This window comes from Chelonoidis abingdonii, chromosome 5 (genome assembly GCF_003597395.2).
Source record: "Chelonoidis abingdonii isolate Lonesome George chromosome 5, CheloAbing_2.0, whole genome shotgun sequence".
NCBI classification, from domain to species: Eukaryota; Metazoa; Chordata; order Testudines; family Testudinidae; genus Chelonoidis; species Chelonoidis abingdonii.
In genome coordinates this window covers 34,963,640-34,980,265 of record NC_133773.1, presented here as the reverse complement: position 1 = coordinate 34,980,265, position 16,626 = coordinate 34,963,640, and the positions used below count along the sequence as shown (strand labels likewise).

The 16,626-nt window shown below is 42.4% G+C and overlaps 1 protein-coding gene across 2 annotated transcripts in view; it reads right to left on the bottom strand.

The window, feature by feature from the left end:
* MANBA (mannosidase beta) overlaps positions 1–16,626 on the bottom strand; it is a 68,546-nt gene that overhangs the window by 38,281 nt on the left and 13,639 nt on the right. For both annotated transcript variants that reach the window (XM_032782934.2, XM_075066222.1), the window contains exons 4-7: positions 15,069–15,239; positions 11,978–12,101; positions 8,340–8,515; positions 4,127–4,237 (exon numbers count right to left, since the gene is read on the bottom strand). In XM_032782934.2, coding sequence (XP_032638825.1) covers positions 4,127–4,237; positions 8,340–8,515; positions 11,978–12,101; positions 15,069–15,239 — 582 coding nt within the window. The remainder of the gene's footprint in view (positions 1–4,126; positions 4,238–8,339; positions 8,516–11,977; positions 12,102–15,068; positions 15,240–16,626) is intronic.

Below are 16,626 nucleotides of genomic sequence, written 5' to 3'. Positions count from 1 at the left end.
TTCCAGGTTCTCTTGTCTCGTCCATGAATGGTTTGTTCCAGTAGCCCACTTATCACCAGATTGTCCTGGTTCCTCAACATCTGGCACGGACCTTATTAATATGGGCGACGTCCGAGCCGGCATGACTCTCCTAGTTTGTGTCACTCTCATATTTGAGGTAGGCAGGTGAAGCGTTAGGGGGTCTTTTGCCCAAGGACCCCTACTGGAAAGTTGGATACCAACCGGGATTTGAACCCTAGTTTCTCGTATCAAAGGGTGGCGCTCTTAACCACTACGCTATCCAGTCGCTATATTGCTATAGATATAGATATATGGAGATATACCTATCTCACAGAGCTGGACGGGACCCTGAAAGATCATCGAGTCTAGCCCCCTGCCTTCACTAGCAGGACCAAGTACTGATTTTGCCCCAGATCCTTAAGTGGCCTCCTCAAGGACTGAACTCACAACCCTGGATTTAGCAAGCCAATGCTCAAACCACTGAGCTATCCCTTCCCCAAACAGACCTTTGGTCTGACCCAGAATAGCGGTTCTTATATTCTTAGCCATGTGATTGAACGAAGAGGTTAGAGGTGTCTCTCTAACCACAGTAGGAGAAGTTGGGAGACAGCTGACATTTTAGGTTCCTGTTCAGCTGCAGAATGTTACTGAATGAGACTCTCTCTCTTTCAGGAATACTTTATTCTAGTTATTTCTTTGTTTTCCTTACTCTGATACAAGTCATCTAGATTAAAAAGAATATATCCAGTTTGCTCTTTGTGCATGTAACACAAGTATCAGTACATGTGTTTCTTCCTATTGCTCAGTATAGAAAACAGAGAATTGTGAAATTAATTCAAATGAAGTGAGGGAAAATGAACTGAGGAACTGTAGCCAACAAAACCAAAACAGTGAGTCTATGTCAGAACTTGGGGATTTCCTAGTTCTCAGGCCTAACCTTAAATTACTAAACTGCACCTCCCTCAAGATTAAATTATTATTTGCTGTAACATTTTCAAGATATCAGGCTCTAGAATTGAATTGGACATATATGTATACTAGGCATGTAGCAGTAGGGGTCAACTTAACACAAATAAATACAATTGATACATTTACCAACTGAGATAAACATTTTAATTCCACAAATCAAACATAGGCTGGAATTCAAAAGGTCACTGACAATGCCCATAGTTTACTTCGTGAAATATTTTAATCTTATCAATCATACAAATACTGAGGAGGGGGAACAACAGTATTTCATATGGCAAGAAAAGAAACAACATACACTTTGCACTACTTGGTTCCTATTTGGTGCTCGAGTCAAGCTGTGCAACGATTAGTTTTATCCTCATGCAGGCAATGTGTATGACAAATCAAACCAAACCAAAAAAGTCAGGACATGTTGATTTTTTTTTGTGTGGAATAGATTTGGATTTGGGCGTTTAGCGGTGGGAAAGATAGAACGGGAGAGGAAGAGGCCCAGAGCTGAAAGTCAGGAGAGAGAGCTAGGATATCTAAATAAATGAACTCAGGATATTAAAATACTGTGATGATTCTTGTGGTGTAAATGCCAAGATGGATTAGACAGAGTCAGACAGGAAAGATCTGTTAGAGTGATGTTAAAAATCTAGTGTGGGGGGGGGGGGAATACAGGTGGCTAAAAAAAACCCAAAGTATTAAAAACAGCAGCAGCAGGTTGGAGATGGAAAGCTCCGATAATGAGGCAGAAATGAGTGCAAGGAGGGAAAGAGAAAGATCTCAGAAAACAAACAAACAGGAGGGAGGAAAAGAGGTTTCAATAAGACTAAAGAGAGAATTAAAGTGGCAAGAAGTTGTTTGATGGAGCCACGGAAGGGGAGAAAGAGGCTATGGATAATCAAAAGAGCTGGAAAAAGGCACTCCCACATTCCAGAAAACACTTACTCTTTATGCTGGCTTTTGCTAGGATTTTATTCTGCAATCTTCCGAGAAACAAATTCCAACCCAAACAGTTTAAATTATAGAAAAGGAAAAATAAGACTCTGAGCCTGGTTCTTGGCCATGTTCTGAGTTGTTTATGCCATACTCACAGCTTAAAGAGGCTGGAACGCAGACAGATCCCATCATCCAAAAATTCCTCTGCCTCAGAGGGGTTCTCTCCTTAGAGTAGGATTGGAGTGATGATCCTATGCTGCCCTCAGTGTAGGGGCAGGACAGAGGCAGGAGATGTGTAACGAAGGAGTCTGTAGGAAGCCACCGAACAGCCTTGGAGGCTGCACTAACTTACTCTGGGATTTGCACAAGCCCTAACACTGGGCAACTGCAAAGGTGGTGTAACGCTACTCAGAATGCGTGTATGCCTCTCTCCCTGCCCAAGTTAGGTGGATGTGCAACAGGTACAGAAAGGACATTTTAAAATACTTTCTCTTTATATAACTTAATTTCACTTACAAGGGCAGTGTAAATGAAACTAGAAACTTCACAACAAGTTTTAGAAATATATCTGTCCCTGTTGGAATCTCCAGAACCACACCTAGTTCCTGAGTCTCCGGATGAATGTTACTACTATTCTACTTCTTCCCAGCAGAAATTCCAGCCTGCTGGCATAAGAGCAAATCCTCCTGGGATGTGCTAGAATGGGAAGAGATTATATGGAGCCTTTCCTCCTTGTGCAGCTGCAGGGCAGGATTTTACAGAGTGCCAGGGAGGAAGACCAGCTGCCCTGTGAGCCAGTACAATATGGTCCTATGTGGGGGTGGCCTGCTGGCTAGGGGCCATAGCCTATAGACCATATCTCAGCAGGTATTCTGAGGTGCATTTTGCTTCTTAAAAAGGAGCAACAACGTCCTGTGTACTGCTGTCATTCCCAGTGACCATTCTGCCACGCATCAACGTGGGGGCTCCTGGAGCACCTGTCCAATAGGAATCACTTTAGTTCCCCAATACTATGTGGCTTGCTCACAAGATTATATAGATGTTATTTCCTATACCAGGGTTTTCTAAACCTAAAATCACTTTCCAAAACTCCATGCTGAATTTATCTTGTTGCACACAAAAAAACCAAACCTATATTTTGAACTATACTGAAAATATTGATCATAAATTATCTCCATCACTCTGAACACAAACTTTGGGCCCAATCCTGTTAACACTTGCTGGACTGATCATGATGGAAGGAAACTACAATGAGAAGTAACTTCAAACAGGGCTTCTCACAGCTGTAAGTACTACAATGAACACATTTGCAGGAGCATAGCTTCTGGACTAATTTTCAGTGGTACAAAACACATACATATCATCTAGCAAATGTACAGATTTATTTAATAGTTTCCTTATGCTCATAGCATGTAGGACTCAGTCTAATTTTATCTGAATTTTTGAATAGGTTGAAGATTTGTGAGTGGTTCTTTAAATGCCTCAAATCTTCTGTACATCCTAGTAAATAATGAAAAAGCTTTCTTCTATAAACAGGTACTTTACAGAATCTATTACACTGGGTAAAATAAAATACTTAATTGCTACTTAAGCATTCAAATTTGTGATACTGCTTTCCTCTGACAGCTGGGACGCATACTGTTGTGTGTTTTTAATACGTCCGGCATGCTCTAGTAATTGAAGTTACTTTAGATTTGTGCCTCACAGCACATCCCAAAAGTTTTATACACTGAAATTCAAAATAAACGTCTCTTTTTAAAAAACAAATTAAATATAATTATACACAAGTTTTTTTCAACGTGTGTTACCAAACCATCAATGGTAAATTTCATGTTCATTACATAATATCATTTATCACACCTGAAGATGACAAGCAAAATACCACGATGCTTAAACAAAGAGCTTTTTGTCTGGTTGGTTGGTTTTTTCCCCCCTCAGTTTGAGAATTTTAAAAACAAACAAAACACCTTTTCTTTTTTAAATTTCAAGTTAGTTTGCAAGTTGCCCCCTAGTCAGACTGGAAGTGCAGGTTTTGGCACAAGTGAAAGCTGCCAGCGTGTTATTACCTTATATCTAGGGTTCCAGAAAATCCTGTTTCTAAATAACGGTCTTGTGTAAAAATTACAACCCAGCAGAACATTTTCTAATACTGCTTGAGAGCTACTGGGTTATTCAGAGATGCTTTCTGACATTAACTTCCTACATACCATATTAATTGAGAGGATTTATGTACCTTTGAAAATTTCTCAATCTTGTATCCTGCCCCCATGTTGAAAGTTGTTGTCATGTCATATCCAGTTTGGTTTCCATGGCCACTAGGCCACCAAGTCTGCACTGTAGCACTCTTAAGGAGGGAGGAAACAAAAACAAAAAACAATTAGAACCTAAGGTCAGAACAACTTATGTGACATTCAGGGGCAGCTCTAGACATTTCGCTGCCCCAAGCAGGGCGGCATGCCGCGGGGGGCGCTCTGCCGGTCGCCAGGAGGGCGGCAGGCGGCTCCGGTGGACCTCCCGCAGGCATGCCTGCGGAGGGTCTGCTGGTCCCGCGGCTTTGGTGGACCTCCCGGAGCAGCGGGATCAGCAGACCCTCCACAGGCACACCTGTGGGAGGTCCTCCGGAGCTGTGGGACCAGCAGACCCTCCACAGGCACACCTGCGGGAGGTCCACCGGAGCCGCGGGACCAGCGGACCCTCCGCAGGCTCGCCTGTGGGAGGTCCACCGGAGCTGCGGGACCAGCTGACCCTCCGCAAGCTTGCCTGCGGGAGGTCCTCCGGAGCCGCCTGCCACCCTCCCAGCAACTAGCAGAGCGCCCCTGTGGCATGCCGCCCCAAGAATGCACTTGGCATGCTGGGGTCTGGAGCCGCCCCTGGTGAAGTTAGGCATGTGTCTCACAATAACAACTGTGCATCCAGTAGGAGATTTTCAAACACATAAAAGGCAGTTGAGCCCCAAGGTGGAAGGGGATAAAATGGGATCCAGTCAGGGTCACCCCTCCCCACAGCACCAGAACTGTACAGGGGAGACTCACCCCATTACAGGAGCACTACAATCCCAGAAATTTCTCCACTACCTGCCTCCCCTCTCCCCCAACACATGGCCTTGGAGGGAAAGTGTAGAGGAGCCAGTCGGAGACGCCAGCTGGTCAGAGCAGAAGCAGTCAGAGCGGCGACTTCTGGAGATTCAAAGAATTTTGTAGTTTGGACTGGACTTTCTCTGCTCTGTGCTGATTGACTGTTTGCTTCAACCCTCACCTTCTTCCTCCCTCAGTCTTACACCACACCTGCTTGTGTGTTCTACCCCATCCCTCACCCTGTATCTGTCTGGTCTATTTCAACTGTAAGCTCTTCAGTGCAGGGACTGTCTCCTACGCTGTGTTTGTACAGCACCTAGCACAATGGGCCCCAGTCTTGGCTGGCCCTCAGGCACTACTGTAATAAACATTTTTAACAAATAAAACAACAACATAATAAATAATGAGAATATCCATTGAATGGAAAGGGGAGATAGGCACCTAATTGCCGTTTGTACCTTTGAAAACCTTCCCCCTCACTCATTGTGTGTGAAACTAAATATTTACCTGTAGCCACCTCTTCAAGCATAAACTGGGTCAAATGTTGGTTGCACTCACCGGTTCAGTTAAATTGAGCTTTTAAATAAAAGAAAAGGATCCATCCCCTTTTCGGGCTTCAGGCCTTTGACTTTTTCCTCCATATTATTAGTTTTGATTGATTTAATTTCTTGAAACAAAAAAAAAGTAACTTCCCCACTGTGATTTAGTATCATCTTGTTTTTCCAAAAGAGATGGAGCAAGGTTAACAGCACCCATTTCATATAGTTATATTTTCGTGCCAACAGCATACTATAGCTGCCCAGTTCTATAACATACTGTGAGCTGCATTCACCAGTTCAGTACACAAACTGGGGAAAGCAAGCAGTAATATGTGCACCAAACAAAGGAAGGATCCACAAAGAATATGTTAGTGCCAGGATCTTTTTGCATAAAACCAGGCCAAAGAACACCTCAGTAATATGATTAGCTGTAGCCATACCCAGACATAATCAGCTACAGCCACTTATTTCAGCTTCCATGATCTGAAATTATCTTAAGCAATAGTGTCTGAGTACTAATCTGGAAATTCAATGGATAAAAACTGAAGCATAAAAATCAGATCATGCCTCATCAAATATGGAGTGGCTTTAGAAAGCTAGACACAAATGGAGCTTTCTTATTGGTTGGTAATGATGTTATACCCATATCCATCTATTAGCAGATAGGCAAGCAATTTTAGAACAGCAAGAAAACACTATGCAGTGAATTTCAGGGTAATTTTTGTACATCTCAGGTTGTTACAATCCACCTGAGCAGTCTCGGACCTAGATCATATCTGAAGTGAGCTCTCATTGACCAGAAATTCATTTCTTGCCAGGTCTTGCTGTTTGTCACACCATGCAAATGTGTTGCATGGGCTCAGTCTGGCTCATAGATATGTAACAGCACACTGCTGCGTCACTTGTAAAATCAGCTGCTGTGAATTCATGCAGCAAGAGCCCTTTATGTACAAAGAATAACAATACACCGTTGTCTCTGCTCTGAGGGCACCATTTCCTCACAAACTACTCTCAGGCTCATGGTTGTATTTTATTAACCAATTTCTTCCCCGGGGCAGAGGAGGGGCGAATGCACCAAAGCATGAAATCATGTTCAGTTTCACATCGCACTGTATGTATCACTGCAGACTAAAAAGGTTCACTAATGGCTAATATTTGTTTTTAAACAAAACCCTCTAGCCTTGATATTTGTACTTCTTCATGTAGCCATCTGTCAGTGGTCAATAATAGTCCCTTTTAAAATAACGAAGCCATCTGAATCAAACTTGGCCACACAAACCGCTCTCCACTCCCAGATTCACCTTAATAGGTGTTTCTTCTCCACACATACAGCACACAGGAGTCCTTGGGAATATAAACCAAATACCTTTTAACGGGGAGGGGGTGGGGGAATCTACACATTTAAATTACATAGCAAAATTAAATTAACAAAGCCAGAAAAATTTGTGAAGGGTATGGCAGATCCCCATAGTCTCAGAGGTTATTAATTGGGTTTGTCAGGATACCAAGATTCTTGTTCTCACCCACAAATCCAGTTTGACTCAGTGGTGGCCAAATGGGAGGAGGCTCCCCTCAGCTTGGTTGCCCCACTCCGAAGAAGTCAGCATCACCAGCTCCTGCTCTGATCAGCTAGTGCCAGACCTTGGTTCAGGTCCACTGCTGTCAAGTTCAGTTCGGTAGAGACACCTCCACTAGGTCCAGTTCTCAAGGCAGGAAAGCACCACTACTCCATTTTACTCATCCCGAGCTCATTGCCCAATACAAGCCCATTACTTCTCAGCACAGGCTGACCCTTTTCTCCAGAATCTCCTTAATAATTTCATAACTACATTTACAGGACAAATTTAATAGGATTCCTAAAAACATAAACACAACACACTATGGAGTTACATGGAAGTGAAATTAGAATTTATGTAAATTAACCTTGCCAGTAGCCAGCCTTTCACCACTGCAAGGTCGGGGATGGGAAAAGGGTCGGACAGAGAGAGCTTCTGTTCATTTTAACTTTAGGGCGTAGACCTATTAATCTATTTTCAGTTGTGTTTCCTCTCCCAAGGAGTGCTTCATTTCTCTGACACTCCACATGTCTTCAAAGATCCCTCAACTCAAGAGACTAAATTCAGAACTAGTGAAAGAGGTGCAACTTCACTAATTTTGCACCGTCTTCCCGGCTAACTAAACTCTATATATGACTCGTTTGCCCTTAGGTATCCAAAAGGTATCATTATTGATTGTACGAGTTATGCTTTTCCCTCCTCCTCTAAGGGCCAAACATATTCCATCCTGACTACGACAGTACCAATCTGCCCAGAAAACAATGGTCTCGGACAGGAAATAGTGCTATCATATAGGATCACAGAATCCCCATACTGGAGTAGACCTGAGATCCATGTAGTTCAGTATCCTGTCTGACAGTGGTCAGTACCAGATGCTTCACAGGAAGGTGAAAGAAACCCATAGTAGGCAGATGTGGGATAATCTGCGCAATATATACCTACAGAAAGAAGTGATTCGAGGATTAACACCAGCACAACGATTTCCTGGCCAACAAAAGCAAGAGATGATTGACCTCTCTCTGTCTCTCACTTATTAGGAGTGAAATGTCACATATCCCATCCACACTGCTGTTTGGTGTCCTAATGGAGGAGTCAGTTGTGAGAAGGTAAGAGAGCTGTTCCCCGGCCCTAAAAGGCGTCAGGCACAGTCAACACAACAGAGAAGAGGAAAGTGAACAGGAAAATTAAAACTGTGCTGGAAACATCTTGCATTTTCTTTCAAGCAACCAGAAGGAAACATTCTGTTAGTTGGGACTGTTCAGGATTCACCCCCTCACCTTATTGATGTTTACAAGCAGCACAATTCTGGCTTCTCCAGGAGGAAGTTCTGTAGTATATGTTTGCTGTGTTTGCAACTTAGGAATGTTCACTGTCACGAGACCAACAACTGGCTTTGAACTGACTACATCAAAAACAGACTCTATTTCAAGACTCCACTGCTGAGCACTCTTCACTAAGCAAAAAAAAAAAAAAAAGTATTTATTTATATTTCTATACATACTAATTCACATGTCCCTAATCTTATTAAAAGATACAATTACACATAGACACACACACACACACACACACACAAAAGAAATGCAACAATTTTGTTTTAAGTTGGCTTTCGAACAGGACCTACGCTTCACTGTTTAGTGAATTTGATACCTATGTTTACATTTGCTCATTGAGACAAGGACTATGCACAGTGTAATGGAAATTTGTAACTCATTTTTTCCCCCATTCCTAAACAACACACAACCTTTGAAAGTTCTGTACAACACAGAGCATGAACTTCTCATTCTTTACATTAAGAAGGAACTTTTCCCACTTAACTTCCACAGTCATTATGTTTGCTTTGTCAGTATTCATATGAGCACAAGCCTCTTCGGGAAAGGTTGCAATCACAAGGCAACACAATCACTTTTGTCTATTCAAAAAAACCAGTATTAATAATAAATGAGCCAAATTCATCCACCATTAATGTTGCCAACTTTCTAATTATTGAAAAACGGATACTACAGCAGGAGTGTCGGAAGCTCCTGCCGCCCCCTGCTTCACCTTTTCATCCCCAAGGCCAGGCCCCTACTCTGCCTCTTCCCTCGAGCCAATGAAATCCCTTTCCTTCTTGCTTGATCTTCTCCACCTCCCTCCCGCCCTCAGTTGGAGCCCCTGATGCAGAGTTTGCCTGCCCATGAGACGCAGGTAGGTGGCCCTGACTGAGCAGGGACTGGTGCAGGTTGATGACCCGGCACCTATCCCCCACCCACGGCACTGAGACTTTTGGTGTCTGGTACATATGATTGGACACTGTACAGGTCCCCCTTCAACCAGACTTTCTGGTAGACAACCAGATACCTGGCATCCCTACTCCCCATGCCACTAGATAAAATGAACTGAGTTATGCTGGGGATGAACTGGGCCCACTGTGTCCAAACCTGATGGGTTCGTGTGCTTGTTTCTCCTTTGTCACTGAAGCGTGCTAGACGAAACATGCTAACAACTACTTGTCTGCATCTCTCCACACTTATGCCAAAGTGTTCTCTTGCTTAAAGAATGATTCATTAATAAGGTAATCTGGTAAAAGGGGTATCTCCAACTAATGTTTGCTGAAACTTCCTGTTAATGTGTTAACTTTGGGTAATTAAGTTATGTACATCCAAAGGCTGTCTACTCCTTTACTTTGCATAAAGCAGCTGAATATGCTTCCTGTTGGTGGAGTTCTCAAATTTAACCGATGAACATCTATGCAGCTCTTTGGACTCCTGTTAAGGGGGGGTGTGTGTGTGTGTGTGTGTGTGTGTGTGTGTGTGTGTGTGTGTGTGTGTGTGTGTGTGTGTGTGTGTGTGTGTGTGTGTGTGTGTGTGTGTGTCTACACACTTCCTCACAGGGGTCAACCCTCTTGGAGCGGGTGTGGGGCAGCAGAGCCTAGTGATGGCAAATGGAGGTACCTGGTAGTGTTCCTGTAGTAGTCTCAGCTGTGGCCGTGTATTTCTTACCCTTTTTCTTGTAACAAAGATATTGGCAAAACACAGCTGAATACTGTGCATGCACAAAGGCAAACCAAAACACGGGAGACTTAGTATTTTATTATTATTATTATTATTATTACTACAAGAAAATTTGCACTGGTCTAATCATTTTTCCTGCTTGTGTTTCTTCCACTGGTCATTCTGCCTGTACAGTAATATAACAATGCAAGAACCACTGAAAAAACAGGACTATAAAACCCTTTTGTTTAATCTCCATTGTTAACTGCCAATTTCCTCTCTGTGTGTATCATATCTACTTCCTTCTGATAGTTAAGTTGTAGTATCTCCATTTTGATCTGGGATAAAAGAGAAAGCGGCTTCTCTCAAAAAAAAATTCAACCCTGGTGAATTACTGGCTTAAGAGAATTCATTGGGATGAATTTGGCCCAAAGCTGACATCCCACTTGCACAGAGGGCATGATTTTCCGAAGTGCTGAGCACCCAAAATTCACATTAAAGTCAATGAGAGCCATGGATGGGGAAAATCAAGGTTAGAGACACTACATAAAGGTCAAAAACATCAACTTTCCCCCAGATGCACTTTTCCCCCTCCCTTCCCCGGGCATGAGAGGCCAAGTAATTGCTGAACTCCAGGCACTAGATGGCGAAAAAAGGGAACAAGGGCTCCTTTAGAGAGCTAGTGCTCAGGAGGCTATGACTCAACAATCTGGCAAGCAACACAAGTGACTGCGCTGTTTCAACACAGCACAAGTTGCTGATTCATTGTTTATTCTTCCAAATTTCAGCCCCTTAATTTTAATGAGCTCAGTCACCAGGCTGGACTCCGAAAGCTTTGTCTGCCGAATGAGAGGGCTCTGCTGCCTTACGCAACAAGCCATCCCTTGGCTGCCAGTAGGTGGAGTTGTGGGGACGTGGGAGGAACCAGGCAGCACTTACATATCTGAACTTCCCAGAAGCTGTACTGAGTCTATGCTGAGGCTTTCCATTGAAATTTCAACTAGGTTAATTCTGGCTGAGAGTTGGAGCTATTTTTGGAAGCTATAAAAGCATCCAGGGAAGTGACGTCTTCCCCTTCCATTTAGACACAACATCTTTCTTCGTAAAGCGTGAAATTCAGGCCAGTGAAGAGGGCAGGCACACTACCCACCCACTCTATGTTAAGTGAGTCTTGTGTGGAGCTGGAGGGTAGTGTGGGTGGTCTCTACTGGTATGCATTACACTTGCAGACAGCTGAAGCAGAAAATAAACTAATTTTGTTCAGCTTCCACAATCTTCAGTACAAATGAAAGACAAACAAATGGCAGAGCCAGGCAAGGAAACTCAGGTGGCAAACATGCAATGGAAAGTCCTCTCAAATTGCAGCTTGAGAAAAACAATCCTTGCACATTATAGTTGCTTTTCTGTTCCAGTCTCTTCCACGAGCCCTGAAATTTCAGCACTGTTGAAACTGTGCTGACATGCACTTGTCCACTCAAGACAGAACTACTGTTCAAACAGCAGCACTATCTGTTTGGGTTTTTTTAAATGAAAGTGTAAGAGTCAGGGGAGAAAAGAGAGCAATTTATATGGGAAGTCTGGGGACTGGTCTGCTTTGAGCAGCAAGTTGGACTAGATGACCTCACGAAGTCCCTTCCAACTCTGATATTCTATGATTCTAGGACAGAGATAAATCACTATTAAAAACCTAACACACATATTTTTTGATGCAATGCTGATCTCTTTATGCAATACAGAGTTTGTATTCTGGACTTTTAATAATTTTACCATTATTATTTATACTTCTGTAATGAGATCTGGACTCCATTGTACTCAGCACTGTCCATACAAACAACAAAAAATAGTTCTTGTGTTCCTATTCCAATTACTAAGTAACTGAACTTAGAATAAGACGGCTGTATTTCTCAAGTGAAATAAGAATAAAGGGCAATATCATCATGACTTACCATAGGTGGGGGTCAAAGTGAAGTAGATCAGGTGACAAAGGTTACAGGCTTCAACTCTAACATCTTTCCAAATTCCTTGAGTGGGAAAAGAGGGACCCCAGTCCCAACTGAATGAACATTGTTCCTGGAATACAGAAATATGTATCACAAGTATGTATTTTTCACATAGGAATTATTATTGTTCAAGAAAATAAACAGACTTTTTATAAAAATTAGCTACTGTATCTAAATAAAATATTCCTATAAACCAAACAAAAGGTTCTCCAATTTCCAATAACTCAGGAAGAACGTACACTATCTTTTCCTTCCTCTTTGGCTAAAATCTGCTGAGAGTTAAAACGATACAAAATCAGTGGAAGAGCAAAATCACAACTACCCCCTCCCTTAAAGAAAAACAAACAAAAACACAAAAAACAGCAAAAAATTCAATAGCACCAAACCAGCAGTTACTCTCAAAACAGTTCTGACTTCCACAGTCTTAAAGTCAACCTTTAATTTTAAACGTAAGCGACAAAGAAAGGAATAGCACATTGATGTATAAAGGTGTTTACAAAAATTTAAAGGGACACTATCAACCAAATATCACAGGAGCATGAAAATGTTATGTCTACTACTGTTACCAGTAACACAGACTAGTGTAACTGAAAGAGATCAGAGATTCAGTGTGTTTGTTTGGTGAGTTTTGTGTATAATCAAGTTCACTCTTTTTCCCTTTTGTTTGCACAGTTCTTTCATATAGCAAAAGGCAGACAAAAAAACAAACAAAAAAACCACGTTTAAAAAATAGGAAAATGTCATTGTAACTACACAAATTGGCAGAATTAAATACTCATGGCCAAGCACAGAATCTGAAACGACTTTCAATTTATTTTTAAAAACTGACTAGATTTTTAGTCAACAGCATCCCTTTAAGACATCTATTGAGCTGACTTCCAAGCTCCACAATGTCCTCCCCGTCATGCAAATACAATAGATCTTGTTAAAGTCTTGTGCAGTGACCTACCACTCTAAATTTAGAGACCAATAATTTACAGCTGAAGCATACTAATTTTGGCAAGCAACAGTGTGTTAGTCAAGCCTATTCCCTGCATCACAGGAGTCAGCTTGCATGTCTATCAAGTTGCAAAAGCTTCTTCTAGGAAGAAGGCAATGAACCAATTTCAAATTTAACAGCAGGGACAACCAGTTCTTAGAAAACAGTCCTGACTGGAAAAGGCTTTTTCTTTTTAAAAACTGTATCACTGATAAACAGTCAAGGTTTATTAATATAATCCCTTATATTTTCACCAGCTATTGTAAAAAAGCCACTAGAGCAACATGCTCATCTTGAAGTATTAAAAGGTATATTTTCAGTGTGGGCTTGGGGTGATTAGGCCACAAGACTCCCATGAAGCTTTAGATGAGTTTAATATTCTTAATACTGAATCTCATACACATATACATAGTGTTCCATTACTTTAAAATGGTAAGACTCAAATGAACTTTAAAAATGATGTGTTTGTTTATTTTCAAATGTGGCAGGTCTGCTGTTATACCCATATGTTTGAAGTGAAAGCCGTTTTAGGAAACATTCCAAGCAATCTGCAAGTAGAGTAATGCAATTCCTTTGAGGATAAAATCACTAAAGGTACTTTCCTCAAGTCTTACTAGTTTAAATATATAACCTAGTAAAGTATAAAAGTAATTCCTAGAAATTTCACCTCTATAAATAGGATTACAGCTGTTCAAGCTCCTTCCCCTCCAGACTGATTTCTAACAAACATAGTGGAAACAACATATGGACACTGCAGGATTAAACAACTCTCCAAGTTTTAATTAACTTTCATGATAAAAGTGAACCCCCTATACTTCTCCCCACTTAGGTATCAAATTCAACCATACCAAGGATAATCAGGGTTGGCCCAGAGATTAATGCTTAGTTCTGCTATAGTTCTAATTGCAGTCCATAGGGATTGCAATGGTTGTGAAGGCAATGTCTTCCTTGGCTCCAAGAAGAGAAGGGAACTGAGTGCTTTGGGGAACAAGGCACCAAGCCCTCTGTTGACAGGTTCCAGAGGAATTACATTCAATTACAAGTCAGAAGGATTCTGGGCATGTTGTCTGAGGTAATTGAAAATGGAGGATCCGCAGGTCTCTGTTGAGAATACAGGAGTCACTTAGCAGGGAAGGCATTTAAACTGTGACAGACCAACAAAGGAAAGGCAATTCTGAAACTCATTATTTTCCCAATTGTGCTTCATTACTGCAAGGCTCTTTCAGAACAGCGTGAGATCCTACACAGAAGATATTCTGCCACACGTAGTTATAACAGCATGCACTAAAGACTTACAGTTTCCCATCTTTGGTAGTTTTGTGCTAGTCTAATATATATTAGTAGTTTAATATATATATTAAAGTTAAAATTACAGATTTTATATATATAAAATCACACTTCACAACACCTTAAGATGAAAGTGGGCTCTCCATTAGATAACTCTTGTCGGTACATGCCAGAGCTGCACAGTATAAATAGCATAGCACATGAGCAATGGCAAACACTGACAAAGCTGCTTGGCTGAGATTTTCCACAGCCTTGGCAATAAACTCTAGCACTCAGAACAGCTAACTATTGTCATTATTCCTTGCTAAACTCACCCAGTGGATAGATTGATAGTGCCTACACAATCTGCCCCCCACAGAAACACCCTTCTGGCTAGTATCAGAGGGGTAGCCTTGTTAGTCTGGATCTGTAAAAGCAGCAAAGAATCCTGTGGCACCTTATAGACTAACAGATGTTTTAGAGCATGAGCTTTCGTGGGTGAATACCCACTTCCTCAGATGCATGACAACCCTTCTGGCTGTCAGTCTGCTTGCTGACATCTTGACAAAAATAACCTTTTAAAAATTCTTGTCACACAGATAGATACCCCGGCCTTTTTATGCTTCTTACAGAGTAGATCTATATTTTTGATTATGGGATTTTTTTGCTATGAAAAATATGCCCCAATTATGAAATTACACCAGAGGTTTCAGAATGCATTTACTATGACAGTACATAGTGCATTCCTGCATCCAAGCCTCTACTCACATACACACATGATCTTGTTCTTACCTTTCTGATGAAATTAACATGGCACTCCCCTTTCTGCACAGGTGGAGGGCACTGTGGAGGCACACTGTATGCTCTGTGAGATCTGCTCTGCTTTGCTGCATATGAAATGGCTGATAAGAAACGGACCTCAACAAAATTGACCTCCTTGATTACACTGGTAATATCAAAGCTCTGCACCAGGAAAAAACAAAAACAAAACGGTATACCACTGATGGTTAGCTGTGAGCTTTATAAAGATTGACATATTCCTTTTAGACCATATAGATATTATTTGAATATGTTTGTGAACTAGTCTTTACAGGTTGCAGGACTGGTGGAAAATAAAATTAGAATACTTCTCAAACTAAGAAAAAAGGCACACTAAATCCTACGTGTAGCTTCTTCTGGGAAACCCCCTCGGCCCCACTACAATCAATGGGAGTCTATGGGTATGTCTATACAGCCTGCAGAAGTGAGCCTCCCAGCCCAGGTTGACAGATTTGAGCTAGCAGGTTCACACTAGCACTCTAAAAATAGCTATGCAGACAACACTTTGAAGATGTAGCTTGGACTATGAAGCATGAGAAGGGTGGCTGAGCTTCAGAGCCTGATCTTAGGTAAAGTGAGTACTGAGCTGTACCTGATACAATCTTCTGCTGCTGAGGCATAGTACGGTTCCCCATCCCTCCACTCCCATCTCTAAAATATATATACACTAGCATCTCTGCATTGAGCAAAGACCTCTCTGTTAGATTTATTTATTGACCTGTTAGACATGGGGTGGGCAAAGTAAAGTATGGCCCGGGGGGCACATCTGGCCTTCCAGGCATTTTAATCCAGCACTCAAGCTCCCGCTGGGGAGTGGGGTCGGGGGCTTGCCTCAATACGCGCGGCTCCTGGAAGCAATGGCATGTCAGCCCTCTGGCTCCTACGCATGGGGGCAGCAAGGGGGCTCTGCACTCTGCTCCCACCTCAAGCACCGCCCCCACAGCTCTGATTGGCCAGGAACTGCAGCCAATGGGAGCCGCAGGGGTGGTGTAGGAGCCAGAGGGGGGACATACCATTGTTTCTGGGAGCGGCTTAAGATAATTGCAGCCCAGAGCTTGCCTCTCGACCTCCTCCCACACCCCAGCCCCAGCCCTGATCCCCCCCGCCCTCCAAATCCCTTGGTCCTAGCCCAGAGCACCCTTCTGCATCCCCAACCCTGCATCCCCAGCCCCACCCCAGAGCCTGCACCCCAGAGCCCTCCTGCCCCCCAACCCCCAATTTTGTGAGCATTCATGACCCACCATACAATTTCCATACCCAAGTGTGGCCCTTGGGCCACAAAGTTTGCCCACCACAGTGTTGGACCCTCCTCTATTTGTGGATGGACAGAAAGGTACATATTCAGTTTTAAAACTCTTATGCTCACACCACTATACCCACCCCTCAATTTAATTTCACCTGGTAAAACAAAGATTTCAATTGGTTATTAGTGTTTTCTCCACACTATTAGTTTGTGGCATGCCTGCTATTTGTTCTTGAATTTCTACCAAGCGGAAGTGCCCCTGTCCCTCTCCACAATCAGTAACCACTG